The sequence below is a fragment of the Brachionichthys hirsutus genome, chromosome 21, assembly GCF_040956055.1.
Source record: "Brachionichthys hirsutus isolate HB-005 chromosome 21, CSIRO-AGI_Bhir_v1, whole genome shotgun sequence".
NCBI lineage: Eukaryota > Metazoa > Chordata > Actinopteri > Lophiiformes > Brachionichthyidae > Brachionichthys > Brachionichthys hirsutus.
The window spans coordinates 7,936,571-7,960,403 of record NC_090917.1 but is presented as its reverse complement, the minus strand read 5'-3'; the positions used below and the strand labels follow the sequence as shown (position 1 = coordinate 7,960,403).

General features: G+C 43.7%; 2 protein-coding genes across 2 annotated transcripts; one reads left to right on the top strand and one right to left on the bottom strand.

Annotated features, from left to right (window-relative positions):
- The first annotated feature begins 1,881 nt into the window (after positions 1–1,881).
- LOC137910463 (solute carrier family 2, facilitated glucose transporter member 11) lies at positions 1,882–3,501 on the top strand. Its single transcript, XM_068754899.1, has one exon. The coding sequence runs from the start codon at positions 1,882–1,884 to the stop codon at positions 3,499–3,501; it is 1,620 nt and encodes a 539-aa protein (XP_068611000.1).
- Positions 3,502–23,155: 19,654 nt separating this feature from the next.
- Positions 23,156–23,608, bottom strand: LOC137910332 (transmembrane protein 100-like). Its single transcript, XM_068754770.1, has one exon. It carries the CDS (start codon positions 23,606–23,608, stop codon positions 23,156–23,158), a length of 453 nt encoding a protein of 150 aa, XP_068610871.1.
- Between the last annotated feature and the right edge of the window lie 225 nt (positions 23,609–23,833).

Here is a 23,833-nt window from a genome sequence, read left to right as displayed (position 1 = left end):
CGACTGTCACTGACTGAATAATAATGATCTGCACCACCTCCCCTGCCCTGTCTGTCGCCGCTCCCCTCCGTCCACTCCTATCGAAGTGCGACATCTAGCGGTTAACAAGCAGAACAGCACACGTGACAGATCAGCGGTGAACGAGAAACGCGCTCAGAGATTTTTATCAGTAAATGGGTTTTCAATGTTAATGTTGTTGTTGTTTTTCCCTCCTGACCTCATTCTGGATCAGATCGAGAAGATATTTTTCATCATAGTTCATACCGGACCTCTTTATGACTGTGATTTTTGCTGAGTGAATTGAATGCAGATTTTACAAGCTATGACTTTTTGACAAAGCCTCAAGTAAATGGCAAAATCCGATAGTTTTTTTTTGTATCCAGACACGCATCTGGATCGCTCTCAAAATGTAATGGGATCTAAGTTAGACCAAGACCCATCTTCAGGTTTTTTCTACCATCACGATCCATCCAACAGTCTTTCCGTAATCCAGCTAACAGACAGACCGACAGACAGATAGATGAATCCCAGCCAAAACACACTTGGCAGCGGTAGAGAAATAGAAACATTCATTTGTCATATCATTAGATCATAATATCATGAGATAGTACTTCTTTGCCCGTCACAGCCACTCGCAGAAGGTCAGGTTGTCAGATTGCAGCCCACACCGGGCTACGCCCAACTTGGCATGGTGGTACAGGCGTGCATGGAGCCACATCCTTCAGGCCGCTTGAGCCACCACAACCTCACCTGACGACTCTTGTTCCCAGCCAGCTGTCCCAGCGACACCGAACACTCTTCCAAACACACCACAACCCCGGTTACCTCGCTTCTCTCAGCCGCAGGTTGCTCACAGGTGTCACCATTCCACCTGTGAGCAACCGAAAGCTCCAGTTCCACTCAGCTCTCGCACAGACTCCCCTTATGTGACACGCTCAGGTTGTATTTTCAAGCCAAATCCAAAGTATAAAGTTTATACTATAAACACTGAACCGAACTGTGTGAGCGAAGAATGTGTTAGTTTGCATGTCCGATATCAGTGTCTGGTGCTGTATGAAGAAAAAAAGGTAACTATCTTTTTTCAGTGTGTTTCTGGTGCAACACAATTTTTTGGGTACGGCCAGATACTTTGTCTAAATACTTAAGTTAATAAAATGTTAATACAATGCTGCTAATTTCATGCAGGACTGCAGCCATGTTTGCATTAATAATGACTTCTTTTTTTTCCCCTAGAGGAGGCACAAGCTAAAAGGAGAGGATTGTAGGTCATTCAGCTTAATGATTGTGTCTGTGCTATTATGTATGTCCTACATCAGTTGCCGTACTTGCCACTGCGCATGCTCCACATCCGGGTTCTAGCATGACAGCCCTGTTTTAAAGCCGCTCTCTGGAGTTAATTGTTAATAAAACTAACAAACTCAAACTCAGCTCTCTTCTCACAGTCTTCTATTCACACCGGGTTGCATAAATATATTAAAAGTAAGAAGCGTCAATCAATAAAAAGACGCTTTACTCACATATCGCAACCTATCCGCGATTAGTAAGTCGCAAAGAGATGACGTAATCAAAGCGCCTGCGTGTTGACAAGACAACGGGGGTTTGTGCCCTCAGTTCGGACTGTCAGGGTAATATCGTCAGGTTCATTCTTGGCTGACAGCCACAGGGCTGTCTGTTGGGGAAGCAGCCTGACAGGCTCCACTGAGGAACAAATTAACAAGTTTATTCCAATAGCAATGCGCCGGTGGTTTGGTAGTGAAATGCGCCTTCAATGACAGTGTCCTTAATAAAATAGTTATTTATTAAACCACAGCTGTGTCGAAGTGGTTGTTGTACGACACAGTCAAGGGCACCGCGTTATCTCGCAGGACGGCCGACTTTGAGATGGACTCCACGGACCATCCTGCGGCCGGTGAAAGCAGCAGCACGTCGCACCGGACTCTGGCGCTGAACGTGTGCGCTGCTGCGATAGGGGGCACCTTCCAGTACGGCTACAACTTATCCATCATTAACGCGCCGACCCTCCACATCCAGAGGTTCATCAACGACAGCCACGTGGACCGCTGGGGCACTGGCGTGGAGCCCACTCGGGTGACCTTACTGTGGACTCTGATCGTGTCCGGGTTCACAGTGGGCGGCCTGCTGGGATCCTTAGTGGGGGGACCCCTCGCAGTCCGGGTCGGGAGGAAGCGCACGCTGCTCCTGAACAACGCCCCCTTGTTTGCCGCAGCCGTGCTCGTGCTGACGTGCAAGGCTGCCAAGTCGTTTGAGATGCTGATCATTGCGCGCGTTCTGGTGGGCGTGAACTCCGGAGTCAGCATGAGCGTCCAGCCGATGTACTTTGGAGAAAGCGCACCCAAACACCTCCGGGGGGCCGTGACCTTCTCCTCGGCTGTGTTCACCGCGTTCGGCATCCTGATGGGTCAGGTCGTCGGGCTCACCGTGCTGCTGGGCTCGGAGCCGCTCTGGCCTTACCTTCTCGCCAGCAATGCCCTGCCGGGGTTGATGCAGCTACTTACCCTGCCTTGGTTCCCTGAGAGCCCCAGGTACCTCCTCATCGACCGCGAAGACGGCGAAGCGTGCAGGCGGGCTCTGGCGAGGCTCCGTGGCGGGGAGGTGCCCCCCACTGAGATGGAGGAGCTGCTTCAGGAGCAGCGGATGAATTCCACCGCCGTGAACCCGGGACTCGCGGCCTCCGCCATGACGCTCGTGTCGCTCTTTAAGAACCGAGACCTGCGACACCAACTCAGAACCATAATTGCCGCCAGCAGCGCCATGATGCTTTGCGGCAACGACGCCATCTATTTCTACGCTTCCTACATCTTTGCCGCCGCAGGGATCCCTCCAGGGGAAATCCAGTACGTCACCTTGGGAACAGGGGCGTGCGAGTTTACCGCTGCCGTCGTGTGCAATCTGCTGATTGAGCGTTTGGGCCGCAGGTTCCTGCTTGTTGGCGGCTACAGTCTCATGTCTTGCATGAGTGTCGTCTTCACCGTCGCTCTGACCCTCCAGAGGTACGGCGTGCCTGGGATGCCCTACCTCAGCATCGCGTGCATGTTTGCCTACATCCTCAGCTTTGGATTGGGCCCTGCCGGGGTGACCGGGGTTTTGCCAGCTGAACTATTTGACCAGGCCACTCGGCCGGCGGCTTACATGGTTTATGGGTTGCTTTTGTGGATCAGCCTGTTTTTGGTGGGAATGCTGTTTCCATTCATCATCCAAAGCCTGGGGAACTTCTGCTTTTTGCCATTCCTAGTTGTGTGTTTGACGTCAGCTGTTTTCCAGGGATTGACCTTACCGGAGACCAAGGGCAAGACACTGGCTGAAATTACAGCAGAGTATGATCGAAAGAAAGGAGAGAAGAAGAAGAAGAAGAAGGAGAAAGCGGACATGCGGCTGGATGAGCTTGGAGAACAGCAAGAGTTGGAGAAAGCCTCCAACTCCGTTACCTCACTGCAAGATCCCGACCCTCAGCCTGACATTCAGACTGGACTGGATGTGTGATATGAGACATCCAGTGATCCACAGTCTCTTGCATGGTGATGGTGAATATATTTATTAGATAGAATGTTATCTTGAAGCCACTTGAATTCCAATCTAGCAGTTTGCATGGTCACCAATCAGATTTATCTGATCAATGGCGTACATGGAAGTGCGTCGGCTCTGACTGGAAACGATATGATTTATATGAGCAAAGTCGAATTGCTACATTTATGCAGAAAGAAAACCATTCTGAACCATTCTGGTTCAGAATGAAATGTGAACGTACCCTTAATGCACTGATAAAAACGTAATCTTTCTTATAATGACCGACCAATCGCTTTAATTCTGGTCTGCTTCTCCAATACGCGCATACAGCTGTCTACATTGTCTCCAGAGGGATATAAATAGTATTTATAGCTTTAAAATCCCTCCAATCTTCCTTTTTTATAAATAAATGAACATGCTTAATAAGGGAAAGTGCAAAATGTGAAATGTACCTTTTAAAATTGTTGGTTAGAGTTGTGACTTTTAATGCCAAAGTTTAATCAATGTGATTGATCAGATGAAACTGTATTGTGCTGCTACGTATGTATAAGTGGTTAAGAGATGAGGAAGCTTTAACACTGTTCTAAACAACCCACTAGCATCTATGCTAAGTGTGCATGTGTAGCCCATGCAAGGCTTTGTGCTGTTTATAAACCATCATCGATCTCATTTAAACGCTTCCTGAAACGCCTCATGTGGCCACGGACTGGATAATGTTGTTTTCCAAACCAGCCGAAAGATGGCGGCATTGTCATTCCTCTACTTTCTCCTGTGTAACAAAAATATTTGTATCCCCCCCCCCCCCCCCCAAATGAGGGAGAAAATAGCGCTTCAAATGCAACAGCTGCAAGCTCAAAATCCATCTGTCACAGCCTCTGCATGTTGCCTTTGAGCCAATTCATGATTGCCTCTGCAGAGGAGGATTTCTTTTTTTCTTTTCACCCGTGCTCCTTGGCTCGCTGCTATGAGTGAAAGACACTGAAGAGATTTCCATGACATTTGGTAGGAGGACTTTGAATGGATCATTGATTAGTATTGTGGATCCAGGTGGAGGCTTGGCTCGCCATGTTCTGGGAGTGTGTGCAATGGTTTTCTTCGGGAGAGTAAATTAAGTTTACAGGGCTAATTAAATGAAAAAGGTCACGCCTTGGTGGAGTTGTGTTCTGTACGGATGTAAAATGTTTTTATTTATCATCCATGTTACCTTGTCTTTCTCAGAACTGTTTTTTTTCTTTTCTTGTTACATTTGAGGTAAAACTTGATGTCGAGGTGGAAGATGCTGCAACGCAGCGATGCTATTCTTTGTCAGCTTGTGATGAAGTTCAGTTATGACTGTTCTTCAAAGATCTGACTAAGATTCTCAGGATCAAAGAATATAGATTGTTCTCAATGAAATTATTTATTCAGATATTTAATCAATGGGAAATTCCTACATACTGAGCAACAATAAAGGTGCTGCCCGTTATGACTGTCTTTATCTGCTTCCTCTTTCTTTCTTTCACAGTCATTCACATTAGTTAATGTGTCAATTAGTCAATCTTTTTAACAAGCGAGACAATCAGAAATTGTCTTCAGGTTCAATTAGAACTGCTGGTTCAATTAGAAACGCTTGGCTAAGTTCAAATGTTTAAAGTTTAAATGCCTGAATCCTGTAAATGTCCCCAAAACAAAAAACACTAAATTCATGTCAGAATGGCCAATACCAAAGCAGCAACAGCAAACATATTGTTTTTGTCTCAGATTAAGGTCCAAGTCCTGAGACTAAAACAAAACAAGGACGACAGGACGGCATCCAGACTAATCTGAAACACGAAGGACACGGAAGAGTTTGCATATCGCAAACACAATAACATTTGAGTATTCTGGGAAATAAAATGTTTGGCTTCTTGCTTAAAATCCGCTGAGGTCATTCATGAAACCAACCAGACCTAAACTAAACCTCCCTCTTTAATTGCCAGTTGCTATCTGGAAATGTAATAAAGAGTGATCTAGAGCAGTCATCCACAGTCTAGAACTCGGGGCACCCGTGTTGCATTTTAGAAATGATTTGATTAACATGAAAGTGATCCTGCTTTTGTAATGCACTCCTCATTTCTCTCTGGTGCTTCAGGGAGTTATTTTCTGTGTTCAAGCAGGCTTTGAGATGCTTCATGAAACATTGAGCCTCTTCATATGAAGGGTGCAGGTTTCCGTTGGCAACCAGAGCCGGAGCGCCGCAACGCCGGGCGAGTTAAGGGTCGCCTTTGATTGTACTTCACATTAGTTTCTTCTAAGAGGTGACCGTCCTCCTCCATCGGGCCCCGGCTTCTGTGCAGGATCTGCTCCTCTGACGTCCCTGGATCAATCCTGAACATTAATGTGAAGAAAACAAAGGAAATGTTCATTGATTTTAGGAGGAAGCCCCCACCAATCCACCCTGTTTTTATTCATGGCCAGGCAATAGAAACGGTACAGCAGTACAAATACCTTGGTACCATCTATGACAATAAGATGACATTTGAGGCAAAGGCCCCCCAGCGCATGTACTTTTACCGGAAGTTGAGAAGTTTTAGTGTGGATACCTCTTTTATGAAGATGTTTTATTCTTGTTTTATTGAGTCTGTTTTAATCTTCTCTTTTATTTGCTGGTTTGGGTCCCTTACTGTTAAGGACAAAAACAGGCTGAACAGCATTACAGAGGTGCAGAGAGATGGCGGGGGTCAGTTTTAAGGAGCTCTCTGTCCTTTACAGAGCCAGGGTAAAAAAGAAAGCACAAGCTGTCCTGGCTGACCCGACTCACCTGCTGTCCTCTGAATACAGGCTGCTGCCTTTCGGTCGTGGGTACATGGTACCAAAGTGCAGGACAAACAGATTGAAAAAGTAATTTCTTCCTGCATCTATTGGTTTTATCAACAGCTTGTTATGACCAGCTTCTATTCCACTTGTGCACTTTTTATGTTTTGATTGTGTGGACTGAATTGCGGTGTGTCTCTGCTGGCTGTGCAACAAATGGCCAGTTTTTTCTGATTCTTATTCTGATTCTGAGTCAATAGGGACCAGAAAGTGACCAGTTCAACCCAGTTCCCAGTTGTGTGTGTGCATTAAGGCTAATATGTGTAAGCGTAAAAATAATTTTCCCATTGCGTCATTAAAAAAAAGTTTCTTCTTCTAAATTATTTAATTTACAACTCCTGCCCATCCTTGCTGCTGCTTATAAAACCGGTACTATTAGTATGATCTACATCCAAGTGAATGTCTTAATGATTTCCGTGAACATGGCATTGCAATAATGGAGTTTAAAATGCCTCGGAAGTCGAACATATTTTTGAAGTTAGAACACATGAGTGGAGCCGAGGCGAATTGTTATATTATAAATAATACGGGATAATAAGACTCCACCTATGAATGCTGTTGACCTGGTGTCATCTCTTGCACCCAGACGTTGGCCATCTGGCCCTGCTACTCTTGCCATGCATTAACATTAATCAGCTGAGTCATTAGAAAACATTTATCCTGGTTAGACACACCTCCAGCTTTGGAAACGAGATCGTAAAGAAGGGTTTGAAAGAGCAGATGAGGATGAGAGATTGTGCAGCAGAAAAGAGTGACGTGACGGATTAAAGCAATGGATACGTAGTGGTAAGAAATGGTTCTATTCTGTTGGGCATCAGTGTTAAAGGATAAGACAGCGGGGGGGGGGCAAAAACAACACGCCTGGGTCCTGGGATGAGTCACCAGAAAGCTGTTAGACATCGGTCATCTTCAACCTTTAGTTGCACTCAAAGGCAGAGACAAATGTTATTATCAGACAGATGCCAGGCAGAGCACATCTGAGGATACGGATGTCAAGCAGTGGCGTCCCATTAATGCTCTGCGGCAAAGCAAACAGCCACAGTGTAGCCGAAAGGGAACATGAAGCCTAATGTCAAAGTGGGAAAGGACCAAACGCCTGAATAACTTCATTACAGTTGCAAACGCGATTATGAATATGTGGCAAATTAGGTTGAATGAACAATTAGGAGCTTTTGTCAGCTGAGCCAGAAGAACGGACCAATTAGAGGGGAGGGTCATGCTGTGAGATTTGCTCCGGGTCTGAGCGATTCTAATCAGCTCTCTGATTTCCTGCAACTAACATTAAAACTCATTTAACTCAATAATACCAAAAGCCGAGGGTTGAACAGCGAACGAACCAAGCTGTTCCGAGCAATAAACGGGAAAACCACGTTTATATCGTCAATGTCGTACACCAGGATGAATGTGATTGGACATGGTTGGTCAGCTGGTACCCAAACATACGGTGAATGAGCGACGACGGGAGAATGAGGTATTTTACCGTTCACCACCAATGCAGGAAGTACACAGGAAGTATTCTATAGAACAGTAGTAGCAAGTAGAATGACGCCTCTGTGGATTTAAACTGAAATCTTCGTAATAACACGATGAGCCGAACAGCCTGCAGAACGGCAGAAAGGGAGCTCCAGCCCTCGGACCCCTCGTGGGTCAATTATTAGATTTGTGTTAATTCTGGGGGATTTTTGTACATAATCAATATTTCATTAGAAAGAAACAAATACTTTTGTTGTACTCATTTTTGATTTGTACATACAGCAATTAACTTCATAGCAGCATCAACTCATGATTTAATCCAATTTTACCTCAGCCCGTATAACAACTGGTGAACTTAGAGTTATAGAAATAGTTATTTTGAAAATATAATATGATGTAATTATATGCAGTTATGCTAAATTAAGCTGTTATTCCACTACCTCTGAAAGCAGTTTCCTAATATTCCAGGATAACAAACACCAGGACAATGATTTCAATGAACAATTGGATTTTATCATGACATTTTAAGAATTCCATCCATCCCTCCCTCCCTCCCTCCCTCCATCCATCCATCCCTCCATCCATCCATGCATCAATCTTCTTGCAGACGAGACAACCTCCATCCTCTCGTCTACAGCTTTATCTGCCCTGCGGGTCACGGGTGTTGCTGGAGACAATCCCAGCTAACTACGGGCGAGCGGCGGGGTACGCCCCGGATGTGTCGCCAGCGTATCATGGGTTAATGAATTCCAAAAATGAAAAATGTAACTTTTCTGGCTAAATTAAGTATAATTTTTTTCTCATTGCTTTTTGACAAAAGGGAGACTCATCTTTGAGAGAATTTCGAAAGTGCTAAAAAAGGAGCCATTTTTCCGTGTGTACGGGAACATGCTGTTTCTTTTACAGAGTGGAAATAGTAAAGCAGTGTGAGACCTGTCTAATCCAGCCAAACAGCCCAGGGGCACCGTGACAGGTCAGCGAATAGCTTCTCTGCAGCAGTGAACTGTGTCTTCCGCCAGCCACACAGAAAATACAGATACCCACTCGGGCTCACACTCAGACCTATAGAAAATGCATCGTGATACATTCACTGAAGTTGTCACACCTTGAGGCGGGCCTGTGTCCTTTCCCCACTAACTCCCCCTGTCTTCTCAGATCCACATCCTGCAATCAGTTCATTCCCGTCACCTGTGCTCCTGCCATCACCTGCAACTCATCTCCCATCAGCCTGTACCCTACTTAGTCTTTGTTCAAGCCACACCTCACTGCCAGATTGTTAGTGATGTTTCCTACCTTACAGCGTTCCAAATTGCTCTAACGTGTTTCGACTCTGCCTGATTCCTGGATTCTGTCTCTTTGCCTGCCCCTTGGGATCCGTCCGCCTGTCGATTCGGATTACCCGGTTTGTGACCTCTGCCTGATATTTGGAACTGCCTCATTGCCTGCCCCCCTATCTGGATTTGTCTGCTGGTTTGGACTTACTACCCCGTGACAAACAATACAGCTCTGTTTCTGGATTTCCCTGCTACTGTCGTGCTTTTGGGTTCTTACCTGCCTTGGTCCGTGACAGAAGTTGAATGTTTTTAATGGTGGGACGCAGCCAGAGAACCTACGCAGACATCGGGAAAAGACGCAATCACAGCACAGAAAGGCCCGACATGGACTCAAACCAAGTATCTTCTTGCTATGAGCCCACTGTGTTGCCTGATGCGTTAGATTAAACATTTTAATTGAAAAATACTGAAATTAATTGGGAATGAATGGAACTTTCATTATAATGCCTTACATAAATGTATATCACGGAACACACTACATTAAAATATATTGAATATATAAATTTTTCACTCGGGACGGCGTTCTAATTTCGAGTAGCAGCATTTCCCTCACATTATGTTTCTTTTTGAAAACGGAAGCAGATGTTGCTCCAAAGCAAACAGAGAAATCTGACTTTCATATTTTTGCTGGTAGAGCACCATGATAAGGGTTCCTATCTCACATTAAGAGCTTATGCTTTGCCACAATGCTCACTTGCAGCTGCGGCTGCATGTGCGTGAGGCACGAGACGCAAGTCATCTATTCTGTACGCAGCGTTTACGTCCAATGCTGCGCTACTCCATGGTTTCCTAGCAGGCCGGGGGAACAGATGAGCAGCTTCGTTATCTTTCACAATCCTCATCATTATCATTTCTCTTTGTCTGCTACATATAGGGCATCCTGATGGATTATTCATAACATCTGGAAGTGAGCGGGGAAAAAAAATGAAGTAGCCCTTCATCTGGTCCCACTTGTGAGTCATCAGTCGCTGCATATTGTGGGACAGAATCACACTGCAGCTCTCTGTCTGACAGAAATCTACTACACAGAGTCAAAAAACACACCTGTGATTATCATGACATGAATAAACATGAAATCAACAAATTTATGTTATTTAAACTTGAAATGTATTAACAAAATAAATAAATAAATCTAAATGTTTAACCATTAAACATATTAAATCAATTTATATTTTTTTACAATTTACAAATTGTGTTCTGTCTTTCCCTGCTAATCCTGTAAAATGCCTTCAGATAACTTTCTGTTGTGATCTGGCGCTATATAAATGTAATTTAATTGAATAGATAAATCGTATTAATGACTTTTGGTACAATTTCACAACTTCCTCTCAGCAGCTGTGGGTGGACCACCGAATAAGCTCGGAGGGTTGCAGGGCCTTGAGTGGATCTTATTCCCTGACGTATGAAAGGATGCTGAGAGGGTGTAGCGAAGGGTGCTTCACTGTAGACAAACACAGGAAGAGTGAGCTCACAGCATCAGCTTCCTCCCCCCCCACACACACACACACAGGGAGCCCACACAAGCTGTCATACGCAGTGGTGATTTATTGTGGTGAAAAATGAAGCCATTAATGAGGATATGCACGCGTCAAGTGAAGTTCATTGACCTTCTGATGAATTCCACACCCATATGATGAGGTTATTGACGTTTGTCTTTGGAACTATGAAGCTCACACATATCCATTTGTATTACTTTAATCTCGAACACCCACACGGCTTGTATTTTCTGCCCGAAAATGAAAGCGAAAGCGACAGCTGGCCACATGGGCAAACCAAATGTCCAGCTAAGATGCGGGAGGTACGAAGCAAAAGCTCAAGAGAGACACTTGAGATGATGGAAAAAGCATCTCAGAGCAAATTGGATTTGTCCCACGCGACAAAACAGGTGATGCGAATGCACAACGGGGGCACAAGGAAAGGGATGAGATCACCCAAACTTCGGGACACTCATACGTATGCATGTCCGTACGCCAACCCTTTCTGCTGCAAGTCAATGAGTCATTCAGTATCTATCCAAATAAGAGGAAGAGCAATGTCAACCCCAGTGCAGTTCCCTCCACTCCGTCTTCCTTTCTCCGGTGACATTTTCCTAGACCATCCAGGAATGCGGCTCCAATCAACCCACGCACCAGCTTGAGCGTGCAAGGGGATCTACAGCAAAGCAAAGGTGCCATTAAAATCATAATCTGTGACAATTTCAGAGACATTAAACATCTATTTTACCTCCAGTTATTACGTGTGCTGACATGAGACATGGAACACTAGAAGATAAACTGGCCATTATTCTAATGGATAGGATAATAAATGACTGAACATTAAAATGGGTGATGACTTCACATCTGTGACTGAAGCAAAGCGATGGTCTGTGAGGGAAGCAGACCAACCTCTCGGAACACAGACTCAAAGGGAGATTTTGATCTTCCATTTCAGTTCATCTTTTCACCCATTCAAACAGAAGAATGTTACAAAGCCCCCCCCCACCCACCCACCCCCATGTGGGTAATACCGGTGAGGCTGCTGGCGGAAGTATGACTCACTGCATCATCTAAAAGTCTGATTAAGTTTTGCCAATATTGCAGTAATTATTGCTGGGAACTAATTCAAGTTTTGACAGTTTTAATCACATTTTAATTTCACGTCACCAGCGTCGAGGGGGTTCTGTTTGGTGGCCTCAGGATTGGGTCTCTGCTTTTTGCAGATGACGTGATCCTGTTGACTTCATCAGGCCGTGCCCTCCAGCTCTCATTGGATCGGTTCGCAGCCGCATGCGAAGCGGCCGGGATGAGAATCAGCACCTCTAAATCCGAGGCCTCACCTCGACACACAGCAAGGACTCCGGAACCACTCTTCTTGAGAGGGGTTGGACTCTCTTCCACTCTGGAGTTGCCACTGGTGAGAGGCACCAGGCAGGGGTGGCAATACTTATTGCCCCCCGGCTCGGTGCTTGTATGTTGGAGTTTACCCCAATAAACGAGAGAGTAGCCTCCCTCCGCCTTCGGGTGGGGGGACGGATCCTGACTATTGTGTGTGCCTATGGTCCAAACAGCAGTTCAGAGTATCCACCCTTTTCGGAGTCCTTGGAGGGGGTACTGGAGAGTGCTCCTTCTGGGGATTCCCTTGTTCTGTTGGGGGACTTCAACGCCCATGTTGGCAATGACAGTGAGACCTGGAGGGGTGTGATCGGGAGGAATGGCCCCCCTGATCGGAACCCGAGTGGTGTTTTGTTATTGGACTTCTGTGCTCGTCACAGATGGTCCTTCTGGTGCTCCTCTGTGTCTTTAACGTGAAACCATTTCCAATAACGTTCTCGTCCCGGTTTGACAGAGATCATCGACTTCCTGTGGGTCAACGTCATCCCCGTTCTCAAGGAGAGATTGACTAAGTTTAGCGAAGAGGAGACGCAGCAGGAGACGCAGCAGGAGACCACCTTCCAGCTGTCTCACATCTTCTCCACAGTGGACGAGGACCTGGACTTCAGCTGATCAGGACACCGCAAGGACACAGAGGATGTGCATGTTTGTATGTGTGTAGTTTGAGTGTGGATGTGTCTGTATGTAAAGGGAGAGTATTTATTTTATTTTGTTTGTTGTTGTTGTTGTTGTTGTTTCTCCATACCTGCACTGCTGTTATTTTTGTTTGTTGTTTTGTTTTGATTGAGGACCCTCTTGAAAACGAGATGGTTTCATTCATCTTTATTTCAAATAAATAAATTTCAAATTTCATGATGATGATGATGGCAGGAGAAGGGAAGACAGGTCAATCAAACACAATGCAGTTTGACCTTGCGAAGGTGGGAGGGATTTATTTACAGAGGGAGGGGCATAATTAAGGAGGAAGTAGTTATTTAGAGAGGGAGGAGTTTATTTGAAGTGAGAGCCGCTCCCTTCTCTCTTACTCTCTTCTGTCCTCTGTGTCCCACTTCTTCTTAGTTAACTTCTTTTCCTGTATACACGTCTGCACTTCCTGGTTCCACCACCAGGTCTCCTTATCTCCTTTCCTTCCAGAAGACAGACCCAGTCCTCTCCTACCTGTCTCCCTGATCACCTTAGCTGTTGTATTCCAGTCTTCTGGAAGCCTCTCTTGCCCACTAAAAGCCTATCTCACGCTGTGAAAACAACACTTTAACCATATGTCAAGGTGTGTGTGTAAAACGCAGCACAGATGCCAGGCGCCGACCCTCGTGACCTCCTCTAGGATAAGCTGTCATATCCAGAGCAGGAGTTGAACAGGCAAGAAGAGTATCTCTGAGTCATTAGACAAAAAGAGAAGAGGAAGGACAAAAAATGGGGAAAAGGCCTTCTAGGCAGGCGGAGATGACACAGAAAACATAAAAATACACAGAAACTTAAGCCACAGAAGATTCCCTAGCAACCCTCCCACTGAACAATTTTGAAAGGCTCTTCATTCTGAAAAGCGGCAGATGGCCGACACAGGAATAGAAAACAAGCAGTTATGTTTCTAATATCCTTTCAATGGTGTGAAATTACGTCATTGAGGCCAATGCCATCACAATCGTCACGAGTGTGATTTAAAGCTCAAAGGGTGCTGATAAACATCATTAAGCTCCTGCACAAATAGCAACCGGAAATCTGTCACGAAAGGAAATCGGCAACAAAAAGCTATAAGACAACAAGGGAAAGTACAGTTGGACTTTCTGTATCGATGTAGCATCATCCAACATAGCATTTTTGGGTACAAGATAATAAACAGCATTTGGTTAAAACTTAGTCAATATTGACTTTATATAAAAAAAATAAAAACAAATAATAACAATAAAATAAATAGAGAGGAGCTTTCTTCTTCTTTTTGTTGAAATATTTAAAACCCGCTCCACTGGCAGGGACACGGACAGGGTTTGCAGCACTGAAAGTTAATTTTAGACCACAGCTCAAGAAACAGAGAGATTAAAATGTATTATGACAGTGTTGGGAATGAATGAGTTAATCCATGCATCCATTGTCTTCCGCTATGCGGGTGATGGGAGTTATTGGAGCCTATCCCAGCTGGCTATGGGCGAGAGGCGGGGAACACCCCGAATGCGTTGCCAGCACGTCACAGAGCCACATAGAGCCAAACAATCATTCACACACTACGGACAATTTGGAATAATCAATTCACCTCAATTAAATGATTTTGAGGTGGGAAGAAACCGGATATCCCGGAGAAGACTCAAGCGGAGACGTGGAGAACATGCAGACTCCGCACAGATAGGATTTGAACCCGTTGCCTTCTTGCTGCGAGGCGACAGCGCTAACTATGCCACTGTGCCGTGCCGCCCAATATAAGTTAATTCAGTATGTAAAATTGCAAATATTTGCTAACAAACAAATAAATACAAATAAATAAACAAACAAGGGGGTTGATCCGGAGATAGTCACAACTCTCTCCGGATCAATTCTTGATTCTTGATCAATCCCCCCCCGTTTTTTGTTCACCTACGTTGTACATATTATGTGTCTTTTCTAATTTATTATTTTGCATCTGTGGAGTAATTTATTTTTATTGGTATTGTTACATGTCGATGAATTATGTACGAATGACTTTCAACGGAAACAAGACCGCAAGGGCTTTTTTGAAATGCTCCTCTTAGACAGGATGTTTGACTGTACTTGTACTGCTCTAACATTCTATCTAATACATTTATTCATCATCATCATCATCACAAACGAACGCAGGAATAACAAAATAAACAAATGAGCAGGCACAATTTGCAGTAAGCTTTATATTTGCTGATATTTTCATTATTTGGAGGAACTTTCTGCGTGCTCTGGAGCTAAAGACGCAGCCATGTCTAATTTGGTGACTTCAACAAGGCCATTTAAGGAATAGCATTCAGTAAAATTGGTATTGAATCTGTCCTGGAAGTTGCATCCATTTAGCCTGGATAAAAGTCAGTGAGGTAGTAAAATCAGTCTCTACCTTCAAATTGCTGTGTTTGCTTAGAAAATATACATGTGGAGGAAACCAATAAACCACTTTCTTGATTGATAAAACTTCAATCATCACCCTCGACTTCTGCCTGCCGTCACAATAGAGAAGAAAAATCTGCAATAATAACACATCGTGCAAATCTTTTTTCCTTTACCCATCATTTTTTTGCAGCCATTTCTGTCTGCTATAAATAAAGCTTATTATATATATATCATATCTTTTTTTTCCAGAGGAGAAAAAGTACAATTTTGTCAGTGACAGAATAGAATAGTGCCTTTATTGTCATTGCATAGTGGCTACACAATGAGATTAGAAGCGCTGCTCCGTCTGGTATCTAATAACATAAATTCAAGTGAATTTATGTGCATCAAGCTCTCTGGCACACAGACCTGAGTCTCAACCAAAACTGTTCAGCAAGACATTAATCAGGAGCGTATCAATGATAAGGTGTAATTACGGCGGTTAAGGGAAGACACAGTGCCGCAGCTATACTGACGATTGGAGACACAATTCCTTTCTTGACACTGAGCAGAAGTCGATCATCCCTTCTTGCTCTAACCTTTACAATGAGCTCGCAGAAAACTTGAAATACCTTTTTTTTTATTACTTATTATGTGTAATTAATTCAATGAGACCTCTAAACATCACTTGCCTGTCTTTCACAATGCACATGAGCATCTTTTAGTTTAGTTTAGTTTGCAGCCATAATTTTATTGCTTTGTTCGTGTCATTTCCACTGAATGGAATTTTACGCAACCAGACCAACTCCAGATGCCGGAAAAGGATAGCAACCAATCGATGAACATAGAGCAGCAAGACCCAAATGCTTTTTTTGTTGCAGTTCGTTTTGTGATGAGACACTAACACCTGACTAAATGCTAACCTCACTCAAAAAAAAAAAGCACTAATGGAGAAAATATTATCAATGCTGATTTACACATGACTGTGATTCAGAAAAATCAAACGTGTTCATGTTAGGGATTCATTTAATGCAGAGAGCAGGCTGGCCACGATGACTGGAGCGGTCTGAGCCACACATAGGCATGTGCCAGACAGGTGCAGTGCCACGGGCTGGCAAAGCTGGCATCGGCAATCAGGTCACGTGAAGCATGAGCTCCTATCCAGAGAGACAGGCACGATGCTTCAATGAAATGGTGCAGCAATCTGGCTATGAGTGGAGGAGACGTTCAACTTCAGGTTCAGCACTGGACAGCTCCATATATAGCCGACTACCTAAGGAGCAGTCCAGTGCTGAAGTTCACCTTCAGGATCAGCACTGGACAGCTCCATATATAGCCGACTACCTATGAAGCTGTCTCGTGCTGATCCCAAGCGCCATATGTAGCCGGGGTCAACATGTCAGCACATGCTGGAAAAACTAAAACATTCAAATAACTTTCAATAGTCACCACTAGCAGATTAATAATTTCCTGACTGCAGCATTTTACTATTGTTATTGACATGTTGCTGAATTTTTCCGTTTGATCAGTTCCTACTTACATTGCATATTCAATTGTATAGTTGTAAAAATATATGGATAGATTATTGCTGTTATTATAACATAAATCATTTCAATTGATCAGATTAAGAAAACCACACTATGCCATCGATCAATAATCAAACGTATTCAATTAAATAATATAAAATAAGAAAGAAAGAAAAATATCATCCAACACAAGTTTTGGCATTAACCTTGTTTAAAACTCTTTTGTCACAGTTGAGAGGGGCAGAACTGCATTACAACCAACAAAAACAAATGTTTGCACACAGCTCTCGCGGGCAACAAAAAATGACTTTGAGGGCCACATTTGGCCCCCGGGGCTTGAGTTTGACATACATTGTAGATAATCGTTTTTATTTTTTGACAGCATAAACTCTTCTGAATTTGTACGTCGGTACATTAGAGTGTTCACAAAAATGAAATTCCATGTTTTTCCAGAACAAACTGTTTCGATATGAAGCAGCTGCTTGATTGTAAGCCTGTCTTACATGACTAACAAGTACTGTGCGTTACGAGTTGGAGAGCGATGACATCAGAAGCAGCTTCTGCTTAGGAGCAGCACTCATTTCAGATTTCACACGTAAACCCTGCAATCACATTTCCAATTAACTTGATTTTAATCCCGTTTTCAATTAACGTAATTTGAATCCCGTTTCCTGCTCACCACTCACAGCCTTGACGATTAGAGCCAAGGAAGAGCTGTATGGCGCCTTCTTTTCACCTAATAATGCTTTTGTCTGTCTTGAGATCCAGAATTCCATCAGCAACAAAACACGATATGATCCACTGACGTGTTGATGATACAGCGAGTTTCATTCAAAGGATGATAAAGCCTGGTGCCTCATTTAGAAGCTAAAGTGTGAGCGGCGAGTCCGGATGCGATAACGATATGGCAACGTCGTGTTCTGATGAAGTACGACGGTTGGAGATTTTCTTGCGATTGCAAGATGGGATTCCACGGCCATTCCATGAGTCGAATCTGTAAAGCGTTTGTGGGGAAAGTCGCGACAATAAAAAAGGAGATGGGAACAGAGAGAAGAGAATGTCGCATCAGGCAGGAACACATTTAGCTCGGTGAGTGTGGCAGATTCATGAAACGTTTGCTTCACACACCATTCAAAAGTAACTGGCCTAAAAGAATTCACAGCCAGCACTGTCACCGCGGGGAAATATGGTCAGCTCCTACATACACATGCAGATATCAAGACAGATGCCTGCAAATATTTATTTCTTATGGTCTTAAAGTGCCTTCTCGCGGTTAATGCCTTCATATGCTAAACTCATTTGTATTTGCTACCTTCAACCCTCACATGTTTTGAAGTCATTTTTTTTTTTTTACCACTGAGTCTCTAATGATGTTGACATTTAAAGCGCGAGGCAAAATTAGTTGGAGCATATTCCACATACAGGGATAAAACTGTCCATGTGGCATTTTTCATCGAGGTTGAGCCTTGAATATCATTAGATCTAGTACTGTGCATACCTCACGCTTCATTAATGTGCAAGATTCCGCTCAAGCTGTGCTCAAGCTCTGGGGTGATGACCTCCGCCGAGACGGAGGTCATGTAATCGCCACCGTTTGTTTTTCCAGAAACAGATGACAGAATTCTGGCGATGATCCAGAAGAGATCCTGGATTCTGGATAACTGACATTTTTGTTAACAATGAAGTCAATGGAGCGTCCAAATGTGCTCTTCAATATCTCGGTTGATTATTGACCGATGTTTATAAAATTTGACACCACAGGCATGTAGGGTGGGGGCCTCTATCTCACCATCAAATTTCATCCGGATTGGATCCAGAATGGAGTCAGTAAAAAAATATCTTTGTTCCTGTTCCACATGTGTTCTGCAGGCATTTAGTTACGGACTCTGGTTGACCCATTTGTAATCAGAGGCTGTGCTCTCTACACAATGGCAAATTATGGGCTGTACTTCCCACTATGGAGCAGCATTTATCTCACTTTGGTTGGTTTGTTTAATAAAAAGGAACGTTTGAAATCACAGGTCATGTGGCAGAGAGAGAGAGAGAGAGAGAGCGAGAGCGTGCATTTAGTCGAAGAAGGAGCCATTTAAAATATCTTCTCAGGAGATTTACTGGAGCATGTATCAAACAGTGAATTTTTTAGATTTTATTTTTGAGGCTATCAACTGCCCGATGGACTGAAAAGTATGCAGCTGAGAACAGAGAGTGGATTTAAACAGCAACACCAAACAGTAAGCTGAAAGTACCTAAAAAAGCTCTTTAGAGCTTAGGATCCTTTGCTTTCTGAAAATCTGGGATCTTGTGGCAACATTTTAATGAGATACTTATTTCCAAAACTAGCTACAATTAAATTTAACCTATTAACACACATTCTGTTGTGGCTCTGCAAAAATAATGAGACATCTTTACTTGCACTGAATGTGCATCTGTGGATGCTGCCAATTGTCAGGTGCAACTGAATGACTTTCACCCTTCCACGTTCTTCTGTCGACCAATAGTCAACCCACTCACCGGTTGCTTTCGACTTCAGCATGGGTTATATTTTTAGCCACATCCATTGTGTGTGTGTGTGTGTGTGAGAGAGAGAGAGAGATTGATTGATTGATTGATTTCCTTACAAGTGGGTGGATGAGAAGTGGAGAAAGAGGGGAAAGTGTGGGCACACAGAGGATGAGTTCTCATTTGCATATTCCTGTATGTCTTCACAAAGGGGCCAACAATGTGATGAGCACTATTGAAATCAATAGAGGCTGAGACTTCTCGATGATAGGCTTGGCTCATAATTGGAAGCTTTGTAGAACATGCAAATGTGATGCAGCAATGACGATCAAAGTATTTGGAGCAGAAAGGGAATTGTGTATGGTTGCACTGAAGAACCACAGCATTTATTAGTCATCTTACTCTCGGACCTACTCGAAATGAATAAAATACAGTGGTACTTCTACTTACGAATGTCCCTACATCCGAAAGTTTCAGGTTACGAAGTATCTGAATGGGAAAATATTGCCTCTCGTTACGATTTTCACTTCAGGATACGAAGTCAAAAATAGCTGCTCGTAGCTGCTCTGCCATTGGCTATCGCCTAAAATCTGCCTGGCAACCCGCTGCGTATGCGTGTATCCCAGCATGCTATTCGTGTCCCCCTTGTAATGTATTTGGTCCATGCCTGATGCCGTAGTTACGTGATGACGTAGGCACGTTAGTTTGTGGTGTGCGCTAAATGTAGCATGTAGCTCTGTGACCGGCTACGCCTGATTAAAGAAAGGTTTTGTTCCTGAATCCGTCTCCTCCTTCCGACCATCCGTAGAGGTTAAAGACTTAACACCCCTCGTGTCACCCGGAAAAAGTGTTGACAAGTTGGGCTATTGCTCATTATGATGACGTCTGCCTCGCACATTTCCGACGGATTGTCAAAAGCCGGCAAAAGCAGACGTCATTGGATCAGTTTTTCAAGAAACGCGAGGCAGAAAACACCGCAAAGGACCAGTAAACAAAGAGGACAAAAAATAACAGCTAAAAGGTAAATTAATATTTTTATTATTTCCTTTATTCTTTGGTTTTTTTACATGATGTGCCTCTCGTTTTATGTTTATTGTGCGGTAATCTAATTTTAACATGTATTTGTTTCATGTTCTGATGCGCTTTTATGATTTATTAAAAAAATATCATACTTTTGCGGGGCTTGGAACGGATTAGTGCATTTACATTCAAAATGCATCCCTACTTAAGAAGTTTTCACGTTACGAAGCTACTCCCAGAACGGATTAAATTCGTAAGCTGAGGTACTACTGTATTACAGAAGCATAGGCTACTTACTTAAAGGCATAATTAGCTGCATCAGCAGTTGCCAGTTTTTGTGCAGGAATGTGCAGATGTCTGATTCACCCTGATGTCATGCCAGTGCTAAAAATAAAGCGAAAACACACGACACACATTTCTGATGTTTGCAACGTACTTATTTTCATTGTATGGTGCAGAGATTTTAGATACAGTATGCAACCTTTATTGGACACATCTGTTATTTGAATAAAATTAAATGTTTTCCTCCCTGGTTCTGCGGTCAGAGTTTAATATTGGAGCAGTATTGGTCGAACTATTTATAAAATCCTGAAATTGTGGCATTCCTCTAAAGTGTATTCAAATGAAATGTGCAGTGCTGGCAAGTAAAAATGCATATATCTTTTGTTTGTTTGGTGCGTAAACAAATGTGCGAACTATCTGACTCACTTTATCTCTAATATGGCGCAAACGTCAGCAGTGCTGATGTGCAAGAAGATGATGGCGCCCAGCAGTGGCTTGCAGTGACCGTAATGTTTTCTCCAGAGTGAGCAAAAAGGTCAACGAGGTAGAAATGGTGGTTATATCACCGAGAGCTAGTGCAGACCACACTCCTCACACTGCGCATGAATAACTTACACCCCACTAAATGGCGTTTCAGCAGCACTTGAATGGAAACGACAAGCACAAAACTTGTTTCCAAAAACATTTGCATTTAATCCAGTACTTTAGCAGCTCACAATACACAACAAAAATACAATCTTACACTAGAGCGTGACAAAAAAATAAACATCTTGATAAATATATTTGGTATTTCTGATTACGAAAGCATAATTGTGACTTCATGCACAACAAGACGCTCATTGCAGTCAACATAGATATTGGACCTTTCTTGACCAGTAAATCTGTGCAGCTGAACTGCACCTGAAAGAGAAATGTCGATGTTGCAAGTAAAAGGCACTCAGAGAAAAACTGGGCCAGGCCAATAAACTCTAAACTCTAAACTCATAGCAATTGATCACAAGCAACAGAACAGTTTCATTCCAAAATCATGTTTATCAAACTGACATCAAAAACAATGCTTGTGTTAGAAAATAAAAGATGTTTCTGTAACCAAAAAAAGGAAAAGAAAAAAGAACCCCCCCCCCCCCCCTTCTCACAAATTGTAACAATGTGCTTCACTTTGTGTCAGTTTCTTTAAGTAACAGATGCTTCATTTTGGAAACAATTACAATTAACACACATTTGACATCATTAAAACCGGAGAGCTTCTGAATCAGAAATAAATGCTTCATCTTTTACATTCTATCTGAATCTGCTCCATCTACTCCAAAAAAAGAAGACCCATAAATAGTCTTTACAGTCTGTACAATGGTTTTAAGACACTCACTGTTGGTGCTACATTCAAAAATGTGACTGCACTTTTCCAACACGGTACCTACAGTATTCATGGTATGTTGTTGAGGCGAATGCGCTATGTGTGAATGCGCTATGTGTGAATGCACTATGTGCGTGCACATGACTCAAAACATCGACACTGCGAGGGATCTTCTGACGTTGCCTCCGGTTTTCTGAACTGCCACTGAAAGCTCTCGATGAGAATCAATAGCGCACACCGAGACGCATTCGAGTGCAGCTTTGATGCGCCAACACACACGCACACACACACACACACACACAAACACACACAGTAAATGCAGTACACGTCGACAGCGGCTGCTCCACTTGATAACAGCAATTGTAACTCCATACCAAAAAGTGGACCACATGACGCCTGGTAAACATTTGATCATAAAGACTGAATTCAAATACAATAATATCACTACAGCTTACAAGAAGCCACTGGGTCTTCTTAGAAACCACATCACATCACCTGCTGCTTTGAACCATCAAGTATCGTAGTTATTGTGGCTAACACGCTGCTACATCTTGGCTCTGCAGCTGAGACTTTGCTCTTCCTAAAATTTACAGAGAGCTGCCTGACAGTCATTTTATTCTGACGCACATTGTCTGAGAATGGACAAAATCCATGACAAATGGATTAAGATCACACAATTGCTACTTTCCTGTTATAAAGCTAACCTGATCCACAAGGAATGACAAGTCAAAGCTGTTTAAGCCTAGTGAGGAGTCAACCCCATCGCCAACAATGTTTTTAAGAGTGGGAGAATGGAGAAATTATGGGTTAGGGTTTTCTCCTCGTGTCTCAATGCCCAATGGCATCTCCCTCAGAGGAAGTCGGTGCATGATGTGATTACACACCTTGCCTTTGTTAGGCACGTCTGTGATGCGATTTCCTTGTTACGTAATGTGCCAGTCATCTGTGATATGAGAAAGCCAGGTGATTGAATTAACTCAATGTTGCCTGCATGCAGCTCATTAACTCCTAAACTTAATACACATCTATGTGCAGCTGTCTGCATTGAGCTGGCACAACCGGATATCAGCTGGATCCACCACAGAGGCAGGGAGGGAAATGCAAGAGGAAATTGGATTGCGGGGAAACACAAGAGTTGAAAAGAGTGTGCAGGCATGGGATTATTTATCGGTGTGTTGTCTAATCTCTGGATCTACAAGTAAATCTATAATAGTAAAGAACAGGATAAAAGTAGGGGGGCTCTATTGTTTGTTTCCACTATTCAACACTACCCTCTTCTTCACTCTGGCATGGTGCATAGAGGAAAAACACTGATGGTGCCTACATTTTGTTCGTCCTATTGAGTCTCGTTTTGCATTCAAAAAGTCCTTGAAGTGCTCTGCTCTGACTATCAATCACCCGACTTTAAGACAGCCTCCGTCACAAAGCGCCCTGGTCATTGGTGAAGAATCCTCCTTCCTTCTTTTTCCTCTTCCTCAATCTGTGTGCCCTCCAGCAGACAGCTGCCACGAGCAGCATCATCGCGCCGGTGCACAGCAGCCCCACTGACACCACTTTGGTCTGCAGCTGTGTGTTAAAGGTCAAAGTCACTCCGGTGCCCGCCATTCCAATCACCAGGGATATCACGCCAAATGGGAACACGCAGCGGTACCAGGACTTTTCCGTCCCACCCGTAGCCTGGGCAAGTTTCTCCAGGGTGGCAAGAGATTCTGGAGGTTTGGCTTGGTCTCTTCTGACATTTTCATTTCCATCGTCTTCTCTATTGCAGGTCGAACCCTGGTTCTGGTTCTCGGAGTCCTGGGGTAAGGTGATGCAGTCGAGGTCTGGGTGAAGGACCGGGGCCGGGGGCTGGCGGCCTGATGAGCAGCCCATATCCTTGGGTAACGATTCGTGAGAAGCTGCCAGTTAAGGATGTACCTGTCACTGTGGCGCCGTCGCTTGCTGCGAGCACTTACGACTCGACTCAGGGTTTCTCTGAAGCGGCTTCTAGCGTTGGGAATGCCTGCGAGGCGACTGCTGTTGCTGTTGCTATCAATTATTTCCTGCATGTGCCGACAATTTCAGACATGGAGAGAGGAGCTGGAGAAAGAGAGCAGG